The 21,350-nt window shown below is 44.2% G+C and overlaps 1 protein-coding gene across 2 annotated transcripts in view; it reads right to left on the reverse strand.

Annotated features, from left to right (window-relative positions):
- Positions 1–21,350, reverse strand: part of COL20A1 (collagen type XX alpha 1 chain) — a 537,383-nt gene that overhangs the window by 222,902 nt on the left and 293,131 nt on the right. For both annotated transcript variants that reach the window (XM_085619699.1, XM_085619698.1), the window contains exons 22-25: positions 20,797–20,943; positions 18,005–18,061; positions 17,451–17,501; positions 4,310–4,448 (exon numbers count right to left, since the gene is read on the reverse strand). In XM_085619699.1, coding sequence (XP_085475825.1) covers positions 4,310–4,448; positions 17,451–17,501; positions 18,005–18,061; positions 20,797–20,943 — 394 coding nt within the window. The remainder of the gene's footprint in view (positions 1–4,309; positions 4,449–17,450; positions 17,502–18,004; positions 18,062–20,796; positions 20,944–21,350) is intronic.

Consider the following 21,350-nt stretch of genomic DNA (forward strand, 5'->3'; position numbering starts at 1 on the left):
GAGCTAGATTCTGTTCAGAGATGTTTTAGGCTACCCATGGACAAGGTTAATAAATTCAGGGCTGCTTTACAGCTATGCTTAGGCAAGCAGAAGGTAACACTACAACAGCTACAGCAGACAGTGGGACAACTTAACTTTGCTTTGCTTTAAGGGTCATTCCAATGGCTAGACCTTTCTCCAGATCCATCTCCCAAGCCATGGCGGGCCTCAAAGAGAAACATCACCACACAAGGCTGTCAGCTGAGGTTCTGCAGGACATGCGGATTTGGATGGCATTCCTGCAGGATTTCAATGGCAGAGTAGTGTGGCCCGGTCCGCCCACTGCGTCCGCGGAGTTGGGTTTAATGACTGACGCCGCGGGCAGTGAGGGATTTGGTGCCATACTCGGTACTGAGTGGGTGGCATAACGTTGGCCGGAATGGTGGGTAGAGTATGGCCTAACAGGTAACATTGGGTTCCTTGAGCTCTTCCCCATATGGGCGGCCTTGACGGTACGGCCTGAACAATTGCGTAATCAGTCAGTAGTTTTCTGGTCAGACAACATGACCGTGGTGGAATGCATCAACCAGCAAGGGGCCCGGTGTAAAATGATTCTCCGTGTCTTGAAGGAGATTGTTCTCACATGCACGAAATTGAATGTGCAGGTTAGGGCTAAACACGTGCCTGGTGTCCTTAATCAAGCTGCTGATGCCCTTTCTCGCTTTAAGATGCAGGTTTTCAGGGCTCACCTCCCAACAGCGGCAGAGTATGCCACCCTCTTCCCAGACCGACTCTGGCAGATTGGTGCCCCCACCTACCGGACCTCGTGGCAGCCAGCCTAGCACCCAGGACCAGGAAAGCATATGAAGGGGGATTTTGGCAATATTGTTCTTTCTTGGGTGCGGGGTGGGCTGAGCGGTGGCACGACACTGGGGCTCTCATTGCATACTTAGGTTGTTTAAGGACTAACGGGCGTTCGGCGGCCGCAGTTAAGAGACAGGTGGCAGCGATCTCCTTCTTCGCTCAGATCAGCGACAGGGGTGACCCCACTAACAGTTTCACAGTGAGGAAGGCTCTGAAAGGGTGGCAACGCCTCCAGGGGTCGACCCCAGACACAAGGCAGCCAATTGGGGTGGAGCTTCTGACGTCAATACTAGCAGCCCTCCCCGCAATTTGCAACACATCAGGGAAGTCCTGTTATTCACTGTGGCCTTTTCATTGGCCTTTTTCGGCGCTTTTCAAATTGGGGAGCTGGTGGCCCAAAATAAACTAGACATACATGGCGGCCTGCAGTTTGAATCCATTAAAGTCAGGGCTGACACCTTATTAATAACGATCAAGAAGTCCAAGACCGATCAGGAGGTCCGGGGTGATGGGGTAGTTCTCCACCGGGCACAGGGTAACCCATGCTGTCCTGTATCACACGTTGAGAGCTACTTACAGGTTAGACCACTAAACGTAGGGGGGCCTTTCCTGATCCATGCGGATGGGGTCCCGCTGACACGCTTTCAATTCAAAAGGGTGTTGGACATGACAATTCTGAAGTCAGGTCAGAATCCAGAGAGTTTTGGTACCCACTCCTTTAGGATAGGGGCTGCCACTGAAGCAACGGCCAGGGCAAACGGCGACGTACAGAGGATAGGGAGATGGGTGTCCAATTGTTACAAACGTTATGTGCGCCTACACATGCTGTGAGTGAGAGTGCCGCACAGCGCTGATGCATGGTTTTTCTGCTTCCATTACAGTTTCTCAAGCCTGTCACGCAGGGGAGAAACTCAAGACACTGCACCAGCATCATTCGGCAACACGGATATCATCTCCACGAAAGGAAAGGCTTCAGACTGTGTGAATCATAGGCCATTCATATGTAAGACGTCTGTCTAACCTTTTTTCTACAGTTGATTATAGGGAAAGAGCGCGGCAGGCGGGATTTGAAATAGCATGCCATGGAAAAGGGGGGCTATGTTTTGATCGCTTCAGGGGTATCATACTGGACCTGTTAAAAAAAAGGGGTCCACCCCCTAATATAATCATACTGCACTTGGGGGGGAATGATTTAGCAAGACTGGGAAGAAGAGGGTTGGTGGAAACTATAGTCACCAAAATAGGCTGGTTAGCTAAGGCTTGTCAGGGCTGCACTATTGGGTGGTCTCAGATGATACCCCGATTCCAATGGAGAGGGGGGAATCTGTAAAGGCTTTGAATCACTCTGCAAGGAGAATAAATAACAAGGTTGAGAGACTTTTCAGGGCTCCCCACTTACAGACCATCACCCATGGATGCATTAGGGGCGAACCGTGCTTCTTAAAAGACGGCGTTCACTTATCCCAGGTAGGCAACGAGGTGTTCGTGGAGAATATATTGGCATGGTTGAGGGGCCTTAGTCGCAGGGGATGACCTTTCTAGTGAGCACAGGCGGGGGCTAGATAGTCAGTCAACTATGCTAGCCTGTGGTGGTAAGGTCATGATTGGTGAGCAGTAAATTTAAGGTCCTTAAAGGGCGGCGCCATTCACGAATGGTGTCGCCCAAGTGGGAGAGACAACTGTTCTCTCCTAGAACTCCAGGGGCAGTTGGGTGCGGGGGAGGAGGGAGTCACGCTTTCTCTAGGCTGATTGGCCATCCCGCACGTGCACAACGGCTGCAAGGGCCCCTTTATGGAGATCAGGTACAGAGCGTACGGGGGTAACCGGGGGGGGGAAGTACCCTCACGGTGAACGGGCCCTCTGCGCATGCGCACTCCGGCTGGTGGGCGTAGTTAGAAATTGATAAGGATCTGACGCCAGTTAGTGACCTTGCCGTAGGCTCTATTAGGTACGCAGAAAATAGAGTTTGTACAGATTAATAAAGATATGTTTAGATATGGATAGGAAACCTTTGTATTAGAGTTTATGTTAAGGTTAGCCATCGGATATCTGTACTTGTCAATTGTAATCCGAGTAAAGTATATATTTTCTGCTACATTTTGTAAATATTGTAATTATGATTAATGTGTATTAATTGTATATAATAAATACGGCCGGGGGGTGTCACGCCCCCCGCATCCAAAAACTTCTCTCCTGTCACGGGTCTTGCATGGGGAGGAGGGGGTGTAGGTAGTACCTGGCCATACTACCAGGAGAGGGGGCCGCTCTGCTGAAGGCAGCAAACCTTGTTTCATAATCAGCCTCTGCCTTGTGTCTGGGGGTTAATTAGGCGCGAGCTGCCACACTCCATTGAAGGCTCACTGCGAGAATGCGCTGTTAATCTGCCCACCTTGTGACACGCGCCTGTCTATCCAGATACAAGTCCCCGTCTGCAACAGAGGCGTTTGAAGTTTGTTTAAGAGGCGACGCCTGCAGGGCTGGCTGTATTAATTGCTTACTAAATGGATTTCATCAATTAGTGCCCTCCGGTCTTTAGCTCCCTGCTGGAACCTTGAAGGGGAAGTTGAAGATGTGCCTAACTTTTGTTGTGAGAAGGAGAGAGCAAGGAAAAGAGGAGGAGGCAGGAAGGAATGCAGAAGGGATGCAAGGAAGAGGAGGGAGGGAGGCTGGTTGGTTTGAGGGAGAAGGGAGGGAGGCAGAGAGAGTGGGAAGGGAGGAAGGAATAACAGAGGTTGGGAGTACGGAAGAGAAAGAAGGGAGGCTGAGGAGGAAGGGAGAGAAGGACAGCAGAAAAGAATGACAGACAATGGGATGAGAAAAGAAGGAAAGAACTAAGGAAGAGACGGAAGGGAAGATGGAAAAGAGATCACTGTAACTAAGCAATGTAGTTTTAGCAATATCATTTTCATTTCAGACCTATTTTCATTTTGGACAATTAAAAATGCTTTCTTTATTTTAGATCAGAAATATATTATGATGCATTTTTCAAAAAACAAACAGGGAGAAAGAAACAGTAGTAGAATACATGGGTTACATTTAGAGGAGCTCAGGTCTGATATGTAAAGCCCTGGATGGATATTTGGGACCGGATGGTCTAATACATAAACAGAGCCCAGGAACACGTAACACACGAGGGCGGAATAACATATGGTATATGTACAGAAACATGTGAATAACAGGATGAAATAAACATTGTTTTAATGGGGACAGAATAAAGAAAAAAGAAGCGCTAACAGGTGTAGATTCAAGTGACGTGTGTAGAGGAGGAGAACCTACTGTAGGACACGTAGGTGGAGATGTGTTTCGAGGTGTATATTCTCGGCAAGCCAGGAGTCAAGCACACTCTAAGGGGATGGGTGGATACAGATCCAGCAGAAAAGAAAGTTGAGCGAGGCTGAGGGCAGGCTGGCGCCACATGTACCTGCCAACCCCTTAGGCTGCCCTCGGAGTTGTGGGCACCACTTACCTGGTTGGACGGGTGACCTGCGAATCTTGAAAGAGGGTGTAGGTCCGCTTCCCATTGAAGATATAGGGGTCCATCGCAACTCCATTGATTGAGGAGTAAGTCTTTTCTGCCAGCCCAAACGCCTCCATCATGTCATATCCTGGGAGAAGAAGGCAAGGGAACAGAGAGGGAAACAATCAGATAGCACCAATAACTCTACAAATAACACCAGATTCCGTGGACCAAGCCTCCCAAATTTTGGTTTATAGAGATCTGTATATTTTCATCCATACCTGCATATCCGAACAAACTCAGAACACGTTGCCTTTTACAAAGAAGGTAACATATTTTGACGAGGCGAGGATTCAATGAAATTCTATTCACTGCTTTAAATGGACAGGTACTCTGATGTATCAAGTAACCGTAGTTCTTACATTTGAAAGGGGGAGTACCAGCACTTCTCAGCAGTGGTGCAATATTTGGAATGGGAGAGTACCAGCACTTCTCAGCAGTGGTGCAATATTTGGAATGGGAGAGTACTAGTACTTCTCAGCAGTGTTGCAATATTTGGAATGGGAGAGGACTACACTTCTCAGCAGTGGTGCAATATTTGGAATGGGAGAGTACCAGCACTTCTCAGCAGTGGTGCAATATTTGGAATGGGAGAGGACTACACTTCTCAGCAGTGGTGCAATATTTGGAATGGGAGAGTACCAGCACTTCTCAGCAGTGGTGCAATATTTGGAATGGGAGAGGACTACACTTCTCAGCAGTGGTGCAATATTTGGAATGGGAGAGTACCAGCACTTCTCAGCAGTGGTGCAATATTTGTATTGGGAAAGTACTAGCACTTCTCAGCAGTGGTGCAATATTTATAATGGGGGAGTGCTAGCACTTCCCAGCATTGGTGCAATATTTGGAATGGGAGAGTGCTAGTACTTCTCAGCAGTGTTGCAATATTTGAAATGGAAGAGTACTAGCACTTCTCAGCAGTGTTGCAATATTTGGAATTGGAGAGGACTACACTTCTCAGCAGTGGTGCAATATTTGTAATGGGAGAGTGCTAACACTGCTCAGCAGTGGTGCAATATTTGTAATGGGATAGTTCTAGCACTTCTCAGCAGTGGTGCAATATTTGGAATGGGAGAGTACCAGCACTTCTCAGCAGTGGTGCAATATTTGTATTGGGAGAGTACTAGCACTTCTCAGCAGTGGTGCAATATTTGGAATGGGGGAGTGCTAGCACTTCTCAGCAGTGGTGCAATATTTGGAATGGGAGAGTGCTAGTACTTCTCAGCAGTGTTGCAATATTTGAAATGGAAGAGTACTAGCACTTCTCAGCAGTGTTGCAATATTTGGAATTGGAGAGGACTACACTTCTCAGCAGTGGTGCAATATTTGTAATGAGAGAGTGTTAACACTGCTCAGCAGTGGTGCAATATTTGTAATGGAAGAGTTCTAGCACTTCTCAGCAGTGGTGCAATATTTGTAATGGGAGAGTGCTAACACTTCTCAGCAGTGGTGCAATATTTGTGATGGGATAGTTCTAGCACTTCTCAGCAGTGGTGTAATATTTTGAATGGGAGAGTGCTAACACTGCTCAGCAGTGGTGCAATATTTGTAATGGGAGAGTTCTAGCACTTCTCAGCAGTGGTGCAATATTTGTATTGGGAGAGTACTAGCACTTCTCAGCAGTGGTGCAATATTTGGAATGGGAGAGTGCTAGCACTTCTCAGCAGTGGTGCAATATTTATAATGGGAGAGTGCTAGCACTTCTCAGCAGTGTTGCAATATTTGTAATGGAAGAGTACTAGCACTTCTCAGCCGGGGCAGTATTTTTAGTGGAGAGAGTATTGACATTTCTCAGTGGCAAAGCAGGTTTTCTAGGTTTCTGAGTGCCTGCACTTATGTATCTGCATTTCAGGCACTGCTCCTATCCTATTCTCTGAAGCCAAAATCTTACTTCCTTAATGAAACAAGCATTTGCAATGCAATAGGTCTCGCATTAGGAAACTTTGAGCTTTTTGTATTGTAAATTGACTAATTTTTTATTTATGTGTTGGTATTGAAAATATTGAAATTACTAGCTTTCTCATGTACAATGACAATAGTTTTAACTGTTGCAAATGTGACACCTATAGCATTTGTAATGCAATATGTGTTGTATTTACGTGACTTAGATGTATTGATATTACAAATAACAATGGCTTTTATTTTTTGCAAATAATTAATACTTAAATAAAAGTTAATGTAAATTATAATGGCAATCGTTTAAACTTTTGTTAATAACTCTTGTGAAGATTATGTTTAGTGTATTTAATTGCGCCTAAAATCCAAGAACAGAAGTTAAATATTATCATTTTTTGTGCCATTTGTAATAAAGCCTAAATATTGAGAGAACATATTAGAGCCAGTTGTTGTTGAATGGTTGTACAGATTGATACTGTGGTGGCGGTGAGTGATGTTGTGGTGGTGTCGAGTGATGCTGTGGCGTTAATTGATGCTGTGGTAGCGCATAGTGATGTAGTGGTGCCCTTGAGTGATGCTGCGGTGGTGCTAAGTGATGCTGTGGTGATGCAATAGATAAGATAGATAAGATAGATAAGATAGATAAGATAGATAAGATAGATAGGATAGATAAGATAGATAGATAGGATAGATAAGATAGATAGATAGGATAGATAAGATAGATAGATAGGATAGATAAGATAGATAGGATAGATAAGATAGGATAGATAGGATAGATAAGATAGATAGATAGATAGATAGATAGATAGATAGATAGATAGATAGATAGATAGATAGATAGATAGATAGATAGATAGATAGATAGATAGATAGATAGATAGATAGATAGATAGATAGATAGATAGATAGATAGATAGATAGATAGATAGATAGATAGATAGATAGATAGATAGATAGATAGATAGATAGATAGATAGATAGATAGATAGATAGATAGTAATTATGTAGAATATAATTATGTGGCACTGAGTGCTGAAAGGCAAAGAGAACACTGGCATGAAAGTGAAAGCGAGGATGAAAATGGAATGAGTGTGGCAGGATGGTCGTTAAATGGTGGCTACGGAAAAGCTGTGTGCTGAAAGGCAAAGAGAACACGGGCATGAAAGTGAAAGCGAGGATGAAAATGGAATGAGTGTGGCAGGATGTTAGTTAAATGGTGGTTACGGGGAAGCTGAGTGCTGAAAGGCAAAGAGAACGCGGGCCAAAGCTGGAAGAAAACACGAGATGCGAGAGGCATGTGTGTGTGGCAAACACTGGTGGGGCTCAGAGCATTCTGTTGCTGCCTTGATACCTGTGTGTGTGAGCAGTGGGGCTGTGTGTGTGAAGTGCCTAAAGTTGCAAGAAAACATATGGTTATTTAAATCCTTAGATGCAGAATTAATGGAGCTAATGTTATCGACCTTAGAAGGATGAAAAGGGAATGAGCGCGGCATATGTTAACTTTGTAAGCGCAGAAAGCGTGCAGGGCAAACTTATTATTTTGGTTGTTTGAGACTCAGATCTGGGCAAAGCTGCAAGAAAACCCGGAGGGCGGGCTGTGTGCTGAACGGCAAAGAGAACACGGGCATGAAAGTGAAATCGATGGATGGCAATGCGTCCGTGAGACTAGCCCTGTGGTGGGGGAGGGACAGTTGTGAGAGGCACCATGAGGAAACAATCTCTCGGCATGCTGTGGCGGGTGCGGGGAAGCGCATTCCAGGCGGGGGAGCGGACCCTTTGATGCCGAGGCTGTGGCTACACGTGCACGCGCCAGTGGGCTGAAGCGCTTCCCCAAACGGATTGCATGGCAGCACGATGCACGTGATTGTGCGTGTGCTCGCCATGCAATCCACTTTTGGGAGCACTTTGAAATGCCCCTCTTACTAGAGTCTCGCATTGCGATTGCGTAAACGCAATAGCTAGGCGAGACCTAAAAAGGCACAAACAGCAATGTGGCAGTGTTTAAAACTAAGAATGAAAATTTGATTGGTGCTAGCAGATGGTAGGGATAGAGTACATTGGTGAGGCATGATTTTTAATTGGAGATAGAGGGTCCTTGCTTTGAAAAGGGCTCGGTGGATAAGTCAAAGTTCATTAAAGATGGAGCATCTTCTGATAGGGAGCCAGTGGAGATATTTGAGGTGTGAAGATGCAGAAAGGCTACCAGGGAGGCCCAAAATTGAAAGGGCAGTAGCATTGTGGAGCAGCTGGAGATGGTGCAGAAAATAGCATAGGATGGCAGAAAGAAGGAGTTCATGTAATCAAGTCGGGAAGTGATCAACGATTGTGCCATCATTTTACGTGCAGATGTTAGCAAAAAAGGATAACTTTCCTAATTGTCCTGAGTAGTAGAAAGCAGAGAGAAGCAACCAGATTTATTTGGAGAGGAAAAAGTCAAGTTTCAGTCAAACCGAAAACTGGGCGGGGATATATACAAAAAAATGTTGGAGCCCGGTGTTACTCCAAAATTGCTAACGCCGCACTCTTGACGTTTTTTAAATGCAGGGATGTGCTGTATTTACAAACATACAGCGCACCCCTGCGTTTCCCCTGGAACTGGCAGTAAAAAAGCTGCCTAGTGCTAGCGCAGGCACCCTAGCGCAATATTGCAAAGGTGCCTGTGCTGCAGGGGTAATTGTTGATGTGCAGGAAGGGACAACTTCCTGCACTTAAACAATCTTTACATGCATTTTGCTGTTTCTATGTGAGCTGCATAATGCAGCACACATGGAAAGAGCAAAATATGAGGAGAAATAAAACATTTCTCCTCCTATCGTCTGTTTAAAAGCAGGTATTTCCTCGTCTTATTTTTAGAACTGCCCAATACCTTGTAAATCTGGGGCCGCATCAAAAAGCAATGGGTGTTACGTTGAAATGCCCACAGCAACACCCAGTAAGGGGCATATTTACAAGGTGATGCTAAGTTACGTTAAGTGACTTTATGCCACCTTGCAAATGTTGGGTTGAGAGCTACTCCACCAGACCGTCAGAAAAAGTAACACTCCGGTGGCGATAGGGGCTTGTAAATATGCTCCAGAGATTCTTACTAGTGGTAGCGGGTAGAGTATGGGACCAATAGTTGTGAAACAAAAACCTTCACAACTTCACAAGCTCTTAGTTTTATATTCATATTTTTTAGAAAATACATCATTTATAACCATACTGAAATATTAAAAACACATCTGAACTTTGCACATCACTTCGGGCTATAAAATATAACGGCATGGCACCTGCTGCTAGAATCCTTCCCCATTAATGAAGCCAGAGCAATGACATAGGGCAACTTCTGCTTCCAAAAAGTGCCACCAGTGGCAACCCTGGCCTATCAGATGGTATGGAGAATCACAATGCACATCAGGCCCAGTCCTCGCAGCATGGGTTCCTTGTACCAATCTGGCATTACGGATCCGGCGCTGTGAAGGTGTACACATTAGTGATAGTTTGGTAGAAGATTGTTCGACACATAGGCCGAGATGAGAATGCAAGATAACATTTTCTTAAGTTTAGAAACTTCATCCTGCCAATGGATATTAGCTGTAAGATTGATCAGTAAGGGGAATGCTAGGGGCGTAGATCTGTGAGTGAGTAGGGGTGGACGGAATTTGCGAAATTCACTTTTGCAAATTATCGCGAAAATGTTAAGAATCTCCGCAAACACGCGGAAATATCGCGAAGATGCGGAAGTATTTTTCCCGCCCATTCGCGGAATTTTCTGCGTGGTCGCGGCTCGCCAACTTACCCATGTGGTTGCTCGCGAGCGCGGGCATCTTGTTTTCACTTGTCTCGCGGTGCATGATCGCGAGAAGAAAACGTGATCGCGTGACAAATGACGTCACTGCGGGCGCGAACTGTCGCGAGGCAGCGCAAATGGCACCAACAATCCAACATCTCGTGGAGAACGCGACCGGATCGGGAAAACTTGTCGGCGAACGCGGGGATTCAGGTAAGGCGATCGCGCGCACGCGAGAATGTATTTTTCTACAGCGCGAGCAAGCAAAATATTTCCGGTAAGATGTGGATTGCGGAAATTTTGACATTTTCGCGCTCTACGCGGAACGCGAAAATTTCAAATTATCGCAATTTCCGCGAGCGGAACGGAATTTTCACCCAGGGCTATGTGTGAGTTGCAGTCCCCGGAATGAATGGCAGCAAGGTCAACTTCATCCTTCCAGTGTGGTTAAAATTAATATCAATTTTGAGCTGGAGAATCACAATACTGAGTTCTTAATATAAACCGTAACATATGTTGACTCCACGATACCGACTAACACTATATTGTCAAGGTGCATAGATGTGGAGTTAGAATAGTAAATCTATATTCCCATATATGTCCTTACTGTAGCAATAGAGTAGACCTTGACGCGGTGTAAGACTAGTAAATCTATATTTCCTCATATATCTTTGCCTTGATGATGGGAGAAAAAGCTCCATCGTCCATTTCTGTCCCTTTATCAGTTTTTTAACAGGATTCAGGAATCCACGAAGGATCCGCAACAGAATAGTTCAGATATCGTCATCTTTTTACCCTTTCAAGCCCAACCCAAACATGTGAAGCACTAGGGGCCATATTTATGAAAAAGTAAAGCAATAAAGCACAGCAAGTCACCTTGCTATGCTGCACTGCATTACAAGGAAAGGGCAGGAATGCACCGTATTTATTAAACTACGGTGCATTCCAGTCCTTTCTTCAGCGCTGGCGCACAATGGGTTGCCTAGGGCGACTGCAGGCGCACTTGCACCCTTGGTGCTTGCAGGATTGTTTTTGTGCAGTGAGAGGTACCTTCCTGCACAAATTCAATCCCCTGAGGCATATTCCTCTATTTATGTGTGCAGCAGAATGCAGCAGACATAGAAAGAGGAAGTGACGAGGAGAAATGAAGCTATTTCTCCTTGTGATGCCTCACCTGGGAAGGCATAGCATTTTGGGGTATTCCCAGATCTTCCAGCAATGGTAAATCTGGAAATGCATCAAAATCCCTTAGAGTTGCGTGGAAACACCCACGTAACGCCCATGGATTGCCATCCCAGGGCAGAGTAATGCAATGCAGAGATTTGCGCTGCGTACCTCTTGCTTCATCAAGTCACAAAGTGGCCTTGCGCGGCTTGATAAATTGGGGGTTGTGCCGCACATGCGCCATGATGCGTGGTGCAAAAGCGACGCAACCCTCTTCATAAATCTGGCCCTCATTTCTCGACCGATCAGAAGGATTTACACCTAACGACCTGAAGGCAGTTCTTTGAGTAAAGGTCTAGTTCTGTGCCAAACTCGGTGCAATTGCCCTCCTTTGTTTTCCTGCATCATAAAGCAAACAATCCTAAGGGTGTTAAGAAGGGATATATCACTCTTCCTTCCCACGCACCTTTTTAGCCCTTGCATGATGGAAATGAATGAAACCTGCCATGCCACACTCGAATCGAAATAACTTTTTTTATTGGAAAGCGTCATGCAGATTCATCAAAATGTGTAAAAATGAATAACAAAAAAATCCTTTTCGAATACATAGCTAAAAGATAGGTGTGTGGCCGGGTGTGTGCGTGCGTACGTACGTGCGTGCGTGCGTGCGTCAGTCTCAAAAGCCTGCCTGGGTATGCTCCAATCTATCTCCCCTCCAAGCCAATCTAACTTTCTGAAAGTGAAAGGCCTGGAAAAGTTGTGAGCGAGGCACTTCACGCGCCTTGAGCTGACGGCTGCGAATGAGGTCTCTTTTTAGCACCTTATCATCAGAGAGCGAAGACCAGACACCAAATTACTGCTGCTTGACTAGAAGCGACTTTTATTGGTTTTGTTCGCAAATGAGTCCTCTCTCGCTTGCAAGGAGGCCTCTTTGATGATGAAAAAAAGCTTTTAACAGCTGCAATAAAAGAACTAAATTGGGCTCTCCTTTTCTCTCTGCCCCGAGCTTCCATTATTCCACAGGCGCGAGGCAGGGGTCACGGAGGCAGTGTGACGTACACGGATTTCACATAATAGCCCTGGCACGCTATCTCCTGCCCAGCCCCTGCATCTGTTCCTTTCAGCGGCTTCATTAAGGCTCTCTGTGGCCCCTTATCTCTCAGGGCATCCCTGGGGGTGAAGATATGGAGCATAACAATATTTCCCATTTATCATTTGCCCCTCAAAACTAAAATGCCCCTTGACACTACGATAAAAAACATTGTCATCTAGCACAATGGGGTTCGTTTTTAGAAGCCTGGAAGGATGGAAGGCTGAGTGGGCCCCCTTGGCATACATATAACGTGGATGTAATACATAGTTCTCTGAAGGGGGTGTAAAGTACAAAGGCACACCTCTTTTGATACAGCTGGCAGTAAGCAGTGAGTAACACCTTCTCCGAGGAGGGTAGACAAGTTTACAGTTTCTCAAAAGACGATTTTTCTATTTAGTCAAGTGTATGTTTTCTCTGTATTATTTTAATATCTAGGCCACACAGTTTTAAGACAATAGAAATGGTATGAGTCAAACGCTAGAGTATGTGCTTAACCCTCTTCTCCAGGCTTCCATTCTGTGTCATGGCCCAGGGTTGTAGGTGAGAGGCAGATGGGGTGAATAGGTGAGAGGCAGATGGGGTGAACCATCCCTGTTGTAAGGAGGAGAGAAGGGCTGCTTGTGTTACATGACTGTGTTACCAGTGTTTCCGCTGAGTGGGTACTATCACCAGGCTATGAAAGCTTTATTTACTAATGGGCTTCGCGAATTAAGAATATGCCCCACAGTAATGGTCCATCATGGATGGAGTATTCTTAAAGAAGCATCCGTCGGCACAGAGATCAGCCCTAGGCAGTGCTTAATTTGAGCCAGTGGTTCCGGTGCTCGGCACCGGCACTTAATTTTGTCAACACCGGGGTTTGGAAGAGTCTGCCACATGGTAACGCTGTCTGTCTAATTTAAAGATGAGCACAACAACAGTTGTTTATTAATTCATTATACTTTAAAAATACTGTTAATTTGGTGGTGTCAATTATCTTTGTGATTTTATTTTATATGGCTGTTAGTACATATTGTCTTGATGAATTTTTGTATATTTGTCTTTTCCCTCTCTGTTTTTGTATAGGAACTTATTAATTTGAATATGTTAACCATTTGTTTTTCTTGCATTATATCGCTTGTCTGTTACGTTACCTTTGGGTGAGTTATCATTCTGTTAAACTATTTGTTTTTTCCTCATGGATGATTTAGAAACATATTCACCAGTTTTGTTGTGATTGTACTTTGTGGCCCGTCTCTGAAAAATGTATTATTGATACATGTATATGTATATGCATATATTATTTTTTGTTTTGTGTTATGTGAATTTTAGATGTGGTATTTATGTTATTTTCTTTTGTAATTGTTACAGCCCTGACGAAGTCCCCAAGGGGACGAAACGCGTTGGCTGTTTGCCAGTTTTAAGATTGAACCTAATAAAGGAACACATTTTTTTGGAATAAGATCTGGTCGAATTGACTTACTTGACAACGAGTACACCTTCCACCTTCTTTCATAACAATTTGTCAGTGATTGCATCTTTGGACGGCGGGTGCAGGAAGTGGCTGCACCACTAATTTATTTATTGTACTTTGGAATTTGAGGTGCTTGGCCTTGGTCAGCTGTTTGTTCTTTCTTTTTTAATCTACTTTAAAAATACTATTGACTGCCACCTGGGCTATTCTTATAGCTTTGGGGGCCTTGAATAGTCTGAATTGTCACAATTGTAGGAGTGTGATGATTAGTAATTGTGTTAGTACTGCCTTTGGCAGCGCTGGGAGGGGCAATGTGTGGTGCAAACTGCAGTGGCGTCCTGACGAGGGCCCCAGCACTTATGTTTGTGCTAATTAAGCATTGGCCCTGGGCCTGGGCAGAGTCAGATGTTCTGGCCTAAGTGTGGAGCATTCAATGCTGGAGTGAACCTTCCATAACTTTCCCAGCTTCCTGCCACTGATTGCGTGTTGAGCACTGTGACTCTAGGACAGACAAAAGACAGGATAGATAGAGAGAGAGAGCTGGAGGAGGCTGCATGCTTTGGAGGGAGAGGAGAGACAGCTCCTCTACCCCAGGTCTGCTGCCGCAGAGCAGGCCCAGACTCCTGTAGTTAGAGAAGCCCTTCAAACAATAAGGAGAACAACTGGCCTATTTGCTTCTCAGGTAGGGCTAGGTAGGAGATGTAATGTTACTTAGAGCAAGTAGCACTCTCAGGGCTTTGTTCACATATGTAAATGTACACTTTTGGCCTAAATTGACTATTTTTGTGCTATTCACAAACTCGGGGTGTAGTTTTACATGTAGTATCTTTACTGTCCTATCTTTTTATGTGCAGGGTTATCTGCAGTCATAAAGATACTACAAGTAAAAATACACTCTTAGTTTGTGAATAGCAAAAAAATAGTAAACTTACATCAAAAGTGAAAGTTTACCTTTGTGAATCAGGCCCTGAGTGTGCATTGTTATCCACCAGGGATTTTGTACCTAACCCCTCATTACTTACATCTGTGAACTCTTGGCATCGGGGTGCATAGATGAGAGAATGAGAAGAAATAGTGGGCTAAAATGGGGGTGCAAGAATGAAAAGAGACACTGAGATATCACAAGAGCTAGAATGAAAAGAAACTGAGCTAACATAAGAGTTACAATGAAAATAGTAATTGGGCTAACACAGGGGTTTAAGAATTAAAAAACAGTGGTCTAACACAGGGCCAAAAGAATTAAAAGGGACAATGGGCTAACACACAAGTCAAAGATAGGTAAACAGACAGATGGCTAACAGAGAGGTGTAACAGTGAAAAGAGACAGCAGGGTAATGCTGGGTATAAAAATGAAAAGAGACAGTGAGCTAACATGGAAGAATGTAAAGAGACAGTGAGCTAAAACTGTGGGGGTAGAATGAAAAGAGACAGCTAATACGGGGTGGAAGAATGAAAAGATACAGTAGACTAACACAGTGGTGGAAGAATGAAAAGAGTCAGTGAGCTCACAAAGGGATGGAAGAATGAAAAGAGTCAGTGAGCTAACAAAGGGATGGAAGAATGAAAGGAGACAGAGGGATAACAAAGAAGTGAAAGACTGAAAAGAGACAGTGAGAAAACACAGAGTGTGAGCTAACACAGGGGTGGGAGAATGACAAGAGACAGTGAGTGACATATTTAGCTAACACAGAGTAGTGGAATGGACAGAGACAGTGAGGTAATACAGACAAGGAAGAATCACCATTTCTCCATGTTACTGAATGCAGACAGTGGACTAACACAGGGGTGTAAGAATTAAAAGAGACAGTGGGCTAACAAGGAGTGGAAGAATGAAAATAGACAGTGGGTTCACACAGGGTTGGAAGAACGAAAAGAGACAGTGGGCTAACACGGAGGTGGAGAATGAAAAGAGACAGTGAGCTAGAATAGAGGAGAAAAAATGATAGTGACAGTGGGCTGACACAGGGGTGGAAGAATGAAAAGAAACAGTCGGCTAACACAGGAGTAGAAGAATGAAAAAAGCCAGTGGGATAACGCAGGGGTTTAAGAATGAAACGAGACAGTGGGCTAACAAAGGGGTGGAAGAATGAAAAGAGACAGTGGGCTAACAAAGGGGTGTTAGAATGAAAAGCGACAGTGGGCTAGCAAAGAAGTGGAAGATTGAAAAGAGACAGTGAGAGAACACAGGGTGGAATAATTAAAAGAGACAGTGAGCCAAGACGGGGGTGGAAGAATGAAAAGAGACACTGGGCAACACACAGACTAGAAGAATGAAAAGAAAACATGGGCTAATACAGACAGGGATGAATCAATTTCTTCATGTTACTGCATCCAGATGGAACTAGAAATACTCAGGAGCCCAAAAGCCTGGAAGTCACCAGCCTCGTGCAGAACCTAGAAGTCAGCAATGAGGTAGACACAGTGATGACCCAAAGGTAGAGCACATAAATCACCCTCAGAGAGTGCAGGGCGGACCAGAAGGAGAGACAAGAGGAAGAGGGACACTCCTTAAAAACAATCAGCAGCTACTGACACATCATGGCAGCTGAAGAATACATAATGGAGAAATGGTAGCCTGTGCAGAGAACTTTTTGCCAATGCAATGACAAACATCCCTCCTAATATATACCTGTAACATATTATATAAACTTATAAAAACCAGATCATCATATATTCTTATCAGCAAACAGAACAGATGCATCATCTTATAATGTGTCTATGGTGAAACTATCACAACGATGCACCCGTACATGGCTACTAATGACGGTGAACGGGGTCAGTACTCTTTGGATGTATGTCGTTACAACGCACACTTTTACAACGCATGCACTTACAACGCATTTTTTACAACGCAACATCCACCACAACGCATTCCATTACATAGCATGACACTACAACGCATTTTTTAAAACTACCTTTACAACGCATTCCCTTACATCGCATACTACCTTTACAACGCATACCATTACAACGCATAATATTAAATTGCATTTAAGGTAAGTATTGGTAGTATAGGGGTAAAAATTACTATCCTAACTCCAGGGGGTGCAACAGTAGGGTAAGTGTTGGATTGCGTTGTAATGGTATGCGTTGTAAAGGTAGTATGCAATGTAATGGAATGCGTTGTAAAGGTAGTTTTTAAACATGCGTTGTAGTGTCATGCGATATAATGGAATGCGTTGTAGTGGATGTTGCGTTGTAAAAATTTCGTTGTAAGTGTAGTGCGTTGTAATAGTTGCGTTGTAAAGGTTGTTCACCGTACTCTTTATCCCCATAACGCTCCATTATACAGTGAAAAATGTTGTGTTAATGGAGACCATAGTATGTCACTGTATATAGTGAGTACCCACAATGAAAATGTTTGGGGCAGTCCATCATTGTAAATCTTTCGATTATATGAAAACTACTACCCTGATGTATTATTAGAGTTCCTGTCAATGGTGAAACATCTCTCTCTCTCTCTCTCTCTCTCTCTCTCTCTCTCTCTCTCTCTCTCTCTCTCACATACACACACACATACATATGCAGCATCAAGAACATAAAGCACAAACATCCATAGACACACGTCAATGGACACAAGCTCAGAAACACACGTCACACACACATACACCAATGCCCAGAGGCATGTCTAACAAGCACCTACATAAAAACGCACTCAGCGAATTAGCATATGCAAAACTGTACATGTAGGGCAGTCCATGTACATGCACAGTACCTCTCAGAGCAGATTCTCCTTCTGACGACTGACTGATAATGGGACACGTTGCTGGAAGATAAAAGTAGAGTGTTTAGTTCTGAGATCTGGTGAACATATTCCTATTTGTAAATAATTATTGTTAAAGTGTGAGTACGTGAACTGGTTCCAGCTCCATGCAGTGCACCTAGAGACCAAGCATTAAGTAAAGAGCTACACCGAGACGTGGGCCGGCCACAACAGCCATTGGAAACAACGAGAAGGCTTGATCAGTGGTCAGCAAGGACCTCTGATCATTGTAAACAAGGGCACCAGATGTCTGCCACTCTAGCCAATGTTGTCTCAATGCCACTTGTAGAAGTCTCACACACTTCCATACACTGCCACGCATCGCCATCCTACATTACAGGCTCTTCAGCGGATTCTCACTCGCTACCCGCCTCAACGATCTCACGTGCCTCAGTTGACTTCACTCATTACTAGCTTCTGCGATCTCATGTATGTCAATGCATAGTATCTACGGAACACAAGAGGCTTCATCGTGCAGCGGCATCAGTGGCTTCTGGACGATTTACCTGACATTCTGCCTGGAACGAATCCACGAGCAGGTTGCACCTTCATCGTGGCAGCGGCTGTGGAGAGAGATACACAAAACCCAGTGTTACTCGCCTATATCAAGTAATCTCCAGTGGAGCTATGTAAATACTTCATGCTAGCAGGAGACATCTAAACACCTGCTTTAAGTGGTGTAAATACTGTATCATGTCTGACTGGAAGAATGCCCTTGATCCTCAAGCGTCTTGCTCATGAAAGGAACGGTTTGTAAAATGAACTATTTGCTTGAGAAGTATGGAACAGCATTCTATTATTGTACCAATACCAGAACGTTTCCTTTGAAAACTGATGTACCTTAAGAGAAGTAAACTGGCATAAAAAAATCAGAAAGCTTGCTGAAAGTCCAGGAGACAAATGACCTTCTGACAAATCAAGGAGGCACTGAGACCAGGCATCCACTGCTTCATCAGCCAAGCGTGGAAATTAACCCTCAGATAAATAGCATGCACAAGACCAGCAACTCTCTGATAAGGTGAGGGCATGCACAAGATTTAAGAAGAATGTGATCCATAATGCATGCCTGTAACCAATGGTTCGATACTTCAAGTGGGCTAGCAGACTAGTTGCCATCTCATATATTTAGCATGATTAGAGACTAATCCACCTGTGTTACATGAAGCAGGCCTACAGATCAGGTCATCACAGGCATCGAGCAGATATGGAGACCAACGTCATTAATACATCACTGATATATCTACTGGGAATGAGGACCAATAGCCTGCTGATATATTAACCAGGAGGGCACTAACTCTTTTATATAACTCTTTTATAGATCAGGCAGGCATGGAGACCAAGGACCCTCTGCTACATCATGCAAGCATGAAGACTAACACGCTTCTGATTCATCAACAAGCACAAGACCAGCAACTCTCTGACAAATTAGGAGCATGCACAAGATTTGGGAAGCATGCGTGGAGACCAAATAATCAATACTTCAAGCAGGCTGGGAGACCAGTGGCCCTCTAAAACAACACGTGAGGATGAAAAACAACAACCTTCTCTATATGAAGGCCGATAACCAACTGACGCATCAAGCAGGCATGGAGATCAATGACCCTCTAAAACATAAAGTGGGGATGAAGAACAAGAACTTTCTCTATATGGAGCCAAATGACCACCTGACGCATCAAGCAGGCATGGAGATCAATGACCCTCTAAAACATCAAGTGGGGATGAAGAACAAGAACTTTCTCTATCTGGACACCAATGACCACCTGATGCATCAAGCAGGCATGCATATCAATGACCCTCTAAAACGTGGGGATGAAGAACAAGAACTTTCTCTATATGGAGACCAATGATCACCTGACGCATCAAGCAGGCATGCATATAAATGACCCTCTAAAACATCAAGTGGGGATGAAGAACAAGAACCTTCTCTATATGGACACCAATGACCACCTGACGCATCAAGCAGGCATGGAGATCAATGACCCTCTAAAACATAAAGTGGGGATGAAGAACAAGAACTTTCTCTATATGGAGCCCAATGACCACCTGACGCATCAAGCAGGCATGGGGATCAATGACCCTCTAAAACATCAAGTGGGGATGAAGAACAAGAACTTTCTCTATTTGGACACCAATGACCACCTGACGCATCAAGCAGGCATGCATATAAATGACCCTCTAAAACATCAAGTGGGGATGAAGAACAAGAACCTTCTCTATATGGAGACCAATGATCACCTGACGCATCAAGCAGGCATGCATATAAATGACCCTCTAAAACATCAAGTGGGGATGAAGAACAAGAACCTTCTCTATATGGACACCAATGACCACCTGACGCATCAAGCAGGCATGGAGATCAATGACCCTCTAAAACATAAAGTGGGGATGAAGAACAAGAACTTTCTCTATATGGAGCCCAATGACCACCTGACGCATCAAGCAGGCATGGGGATCAATGACCCTCTAAAACAACACGTGAGGATGAAAAACAACAACCTTCTCTATATGAAGGCCGATAACCAACTGACGCATCAAGCAGGCATGGAGATCAATGACCCTCTAAAACATAAAGTGGGGATGAAGAACAAGAACTTTCTCTATATGGAGCCCAATGACCACCTGACGCATCAAGCAGGCATGGAGATCAATGACCCTCTAAAACATCAAGTGGGGATGAAGAACAAGAACCTTCTCTATATGGAGACCAATGACCACCTGACGCATCAAGCAGGCATGGAGATCAATGACCCTCTAAAACATCAAGTGGAGACAAATTTACTGACCATTTGTTACAAGAAGCAGGCATGGAGACCTTCACTCAGTACAACAGTTAACCCTATGATAGATACAAAACGTCTGGAGCCAAAAACCCACTGAACATCAAGAGGGGACGAAGGCAAATGGCCAATGCATTTTTAATTTGAAAACATGCATAACATAAAATAAAACGTAAACAGAGGAATCAGCATTTTCTTCTAATCTACTAATATTTTTTAAATGTAAAAGATACAGCATACAATCAGCCAAATCAATCTTAAAGTTCATTTGACTGAAAGCAACACTGTTGTTACTGTTTTTAAAATTAAACAAGGGAAACTGAAGCCTATAGCAAATGCTGCCAAGAGACTGCAAATCTCGCTAGGTATCAGAACAGATTAAGCAGAAAAAAGGGGTGAGTAGCAGTTACACAGTGGGTAGTATGCTTGCTGAGAGGAGACAGCATCACTGCCGAGGTCCTCAGTGTACCCATTTTACCACAGGCAGGTTGGATGAAGGAGGGAGCAGGGGAGGGAGTTACCAGTTGAATGCACTATGGTGCTGGCTGGCCCTTCCACCGTCAGTAGCCTGGCATACACACTGATCCGGTAGGCACTCTGGGGCTCCAGATTCCGGAAGCAGTGACTTTCAGTGGTAGAACCCAGTCTCTCCTCTTTGGTACTTCCATCTAAATAACAACAACAAGTTGGTTCAATTCGACAGTGACAGAATGATGCAATAAAAGTACAGATTGTAGTAAAGAATAGAGAAGAGGATCATGACCTTGAAGAAAGCATCTATGCCATCTTTCCATATACCCCACATATCCTGGCCACAGAAACAGTGGATTTCACAAATATCAGAGATTATCTAGCCCACAGGGAACACAAGAAAACCCTTGTAGTCAAAGTGAGGGCAAGTGATAGAATATATGTGATGCATTTCAAGGGGTTACTAGTTGCGTAATGTGATTAGGTGGCACCTGATCACAGGTTGTATTGATGGCTTACTCTCAACTGTGGTTAAGAAAATGAACACAATTCCTTGCTTTGACTGTCAAACATAGGTCTGTCAATGAATATAGGACGGTATCAC

Source organism: Triturus cristatus, chromosome 7 (assembly GCF_964204655.1).
Source record: "Triturus cristatus chromosome 7, aTriCri1.1, whole genome shotgun sequence".
Taxonomy (NCBI): Eukaryota; Metazoa; Chordata; class Amphibia; order Caudata; family Salamandridae; genus Triturus; species Triturus cristatus.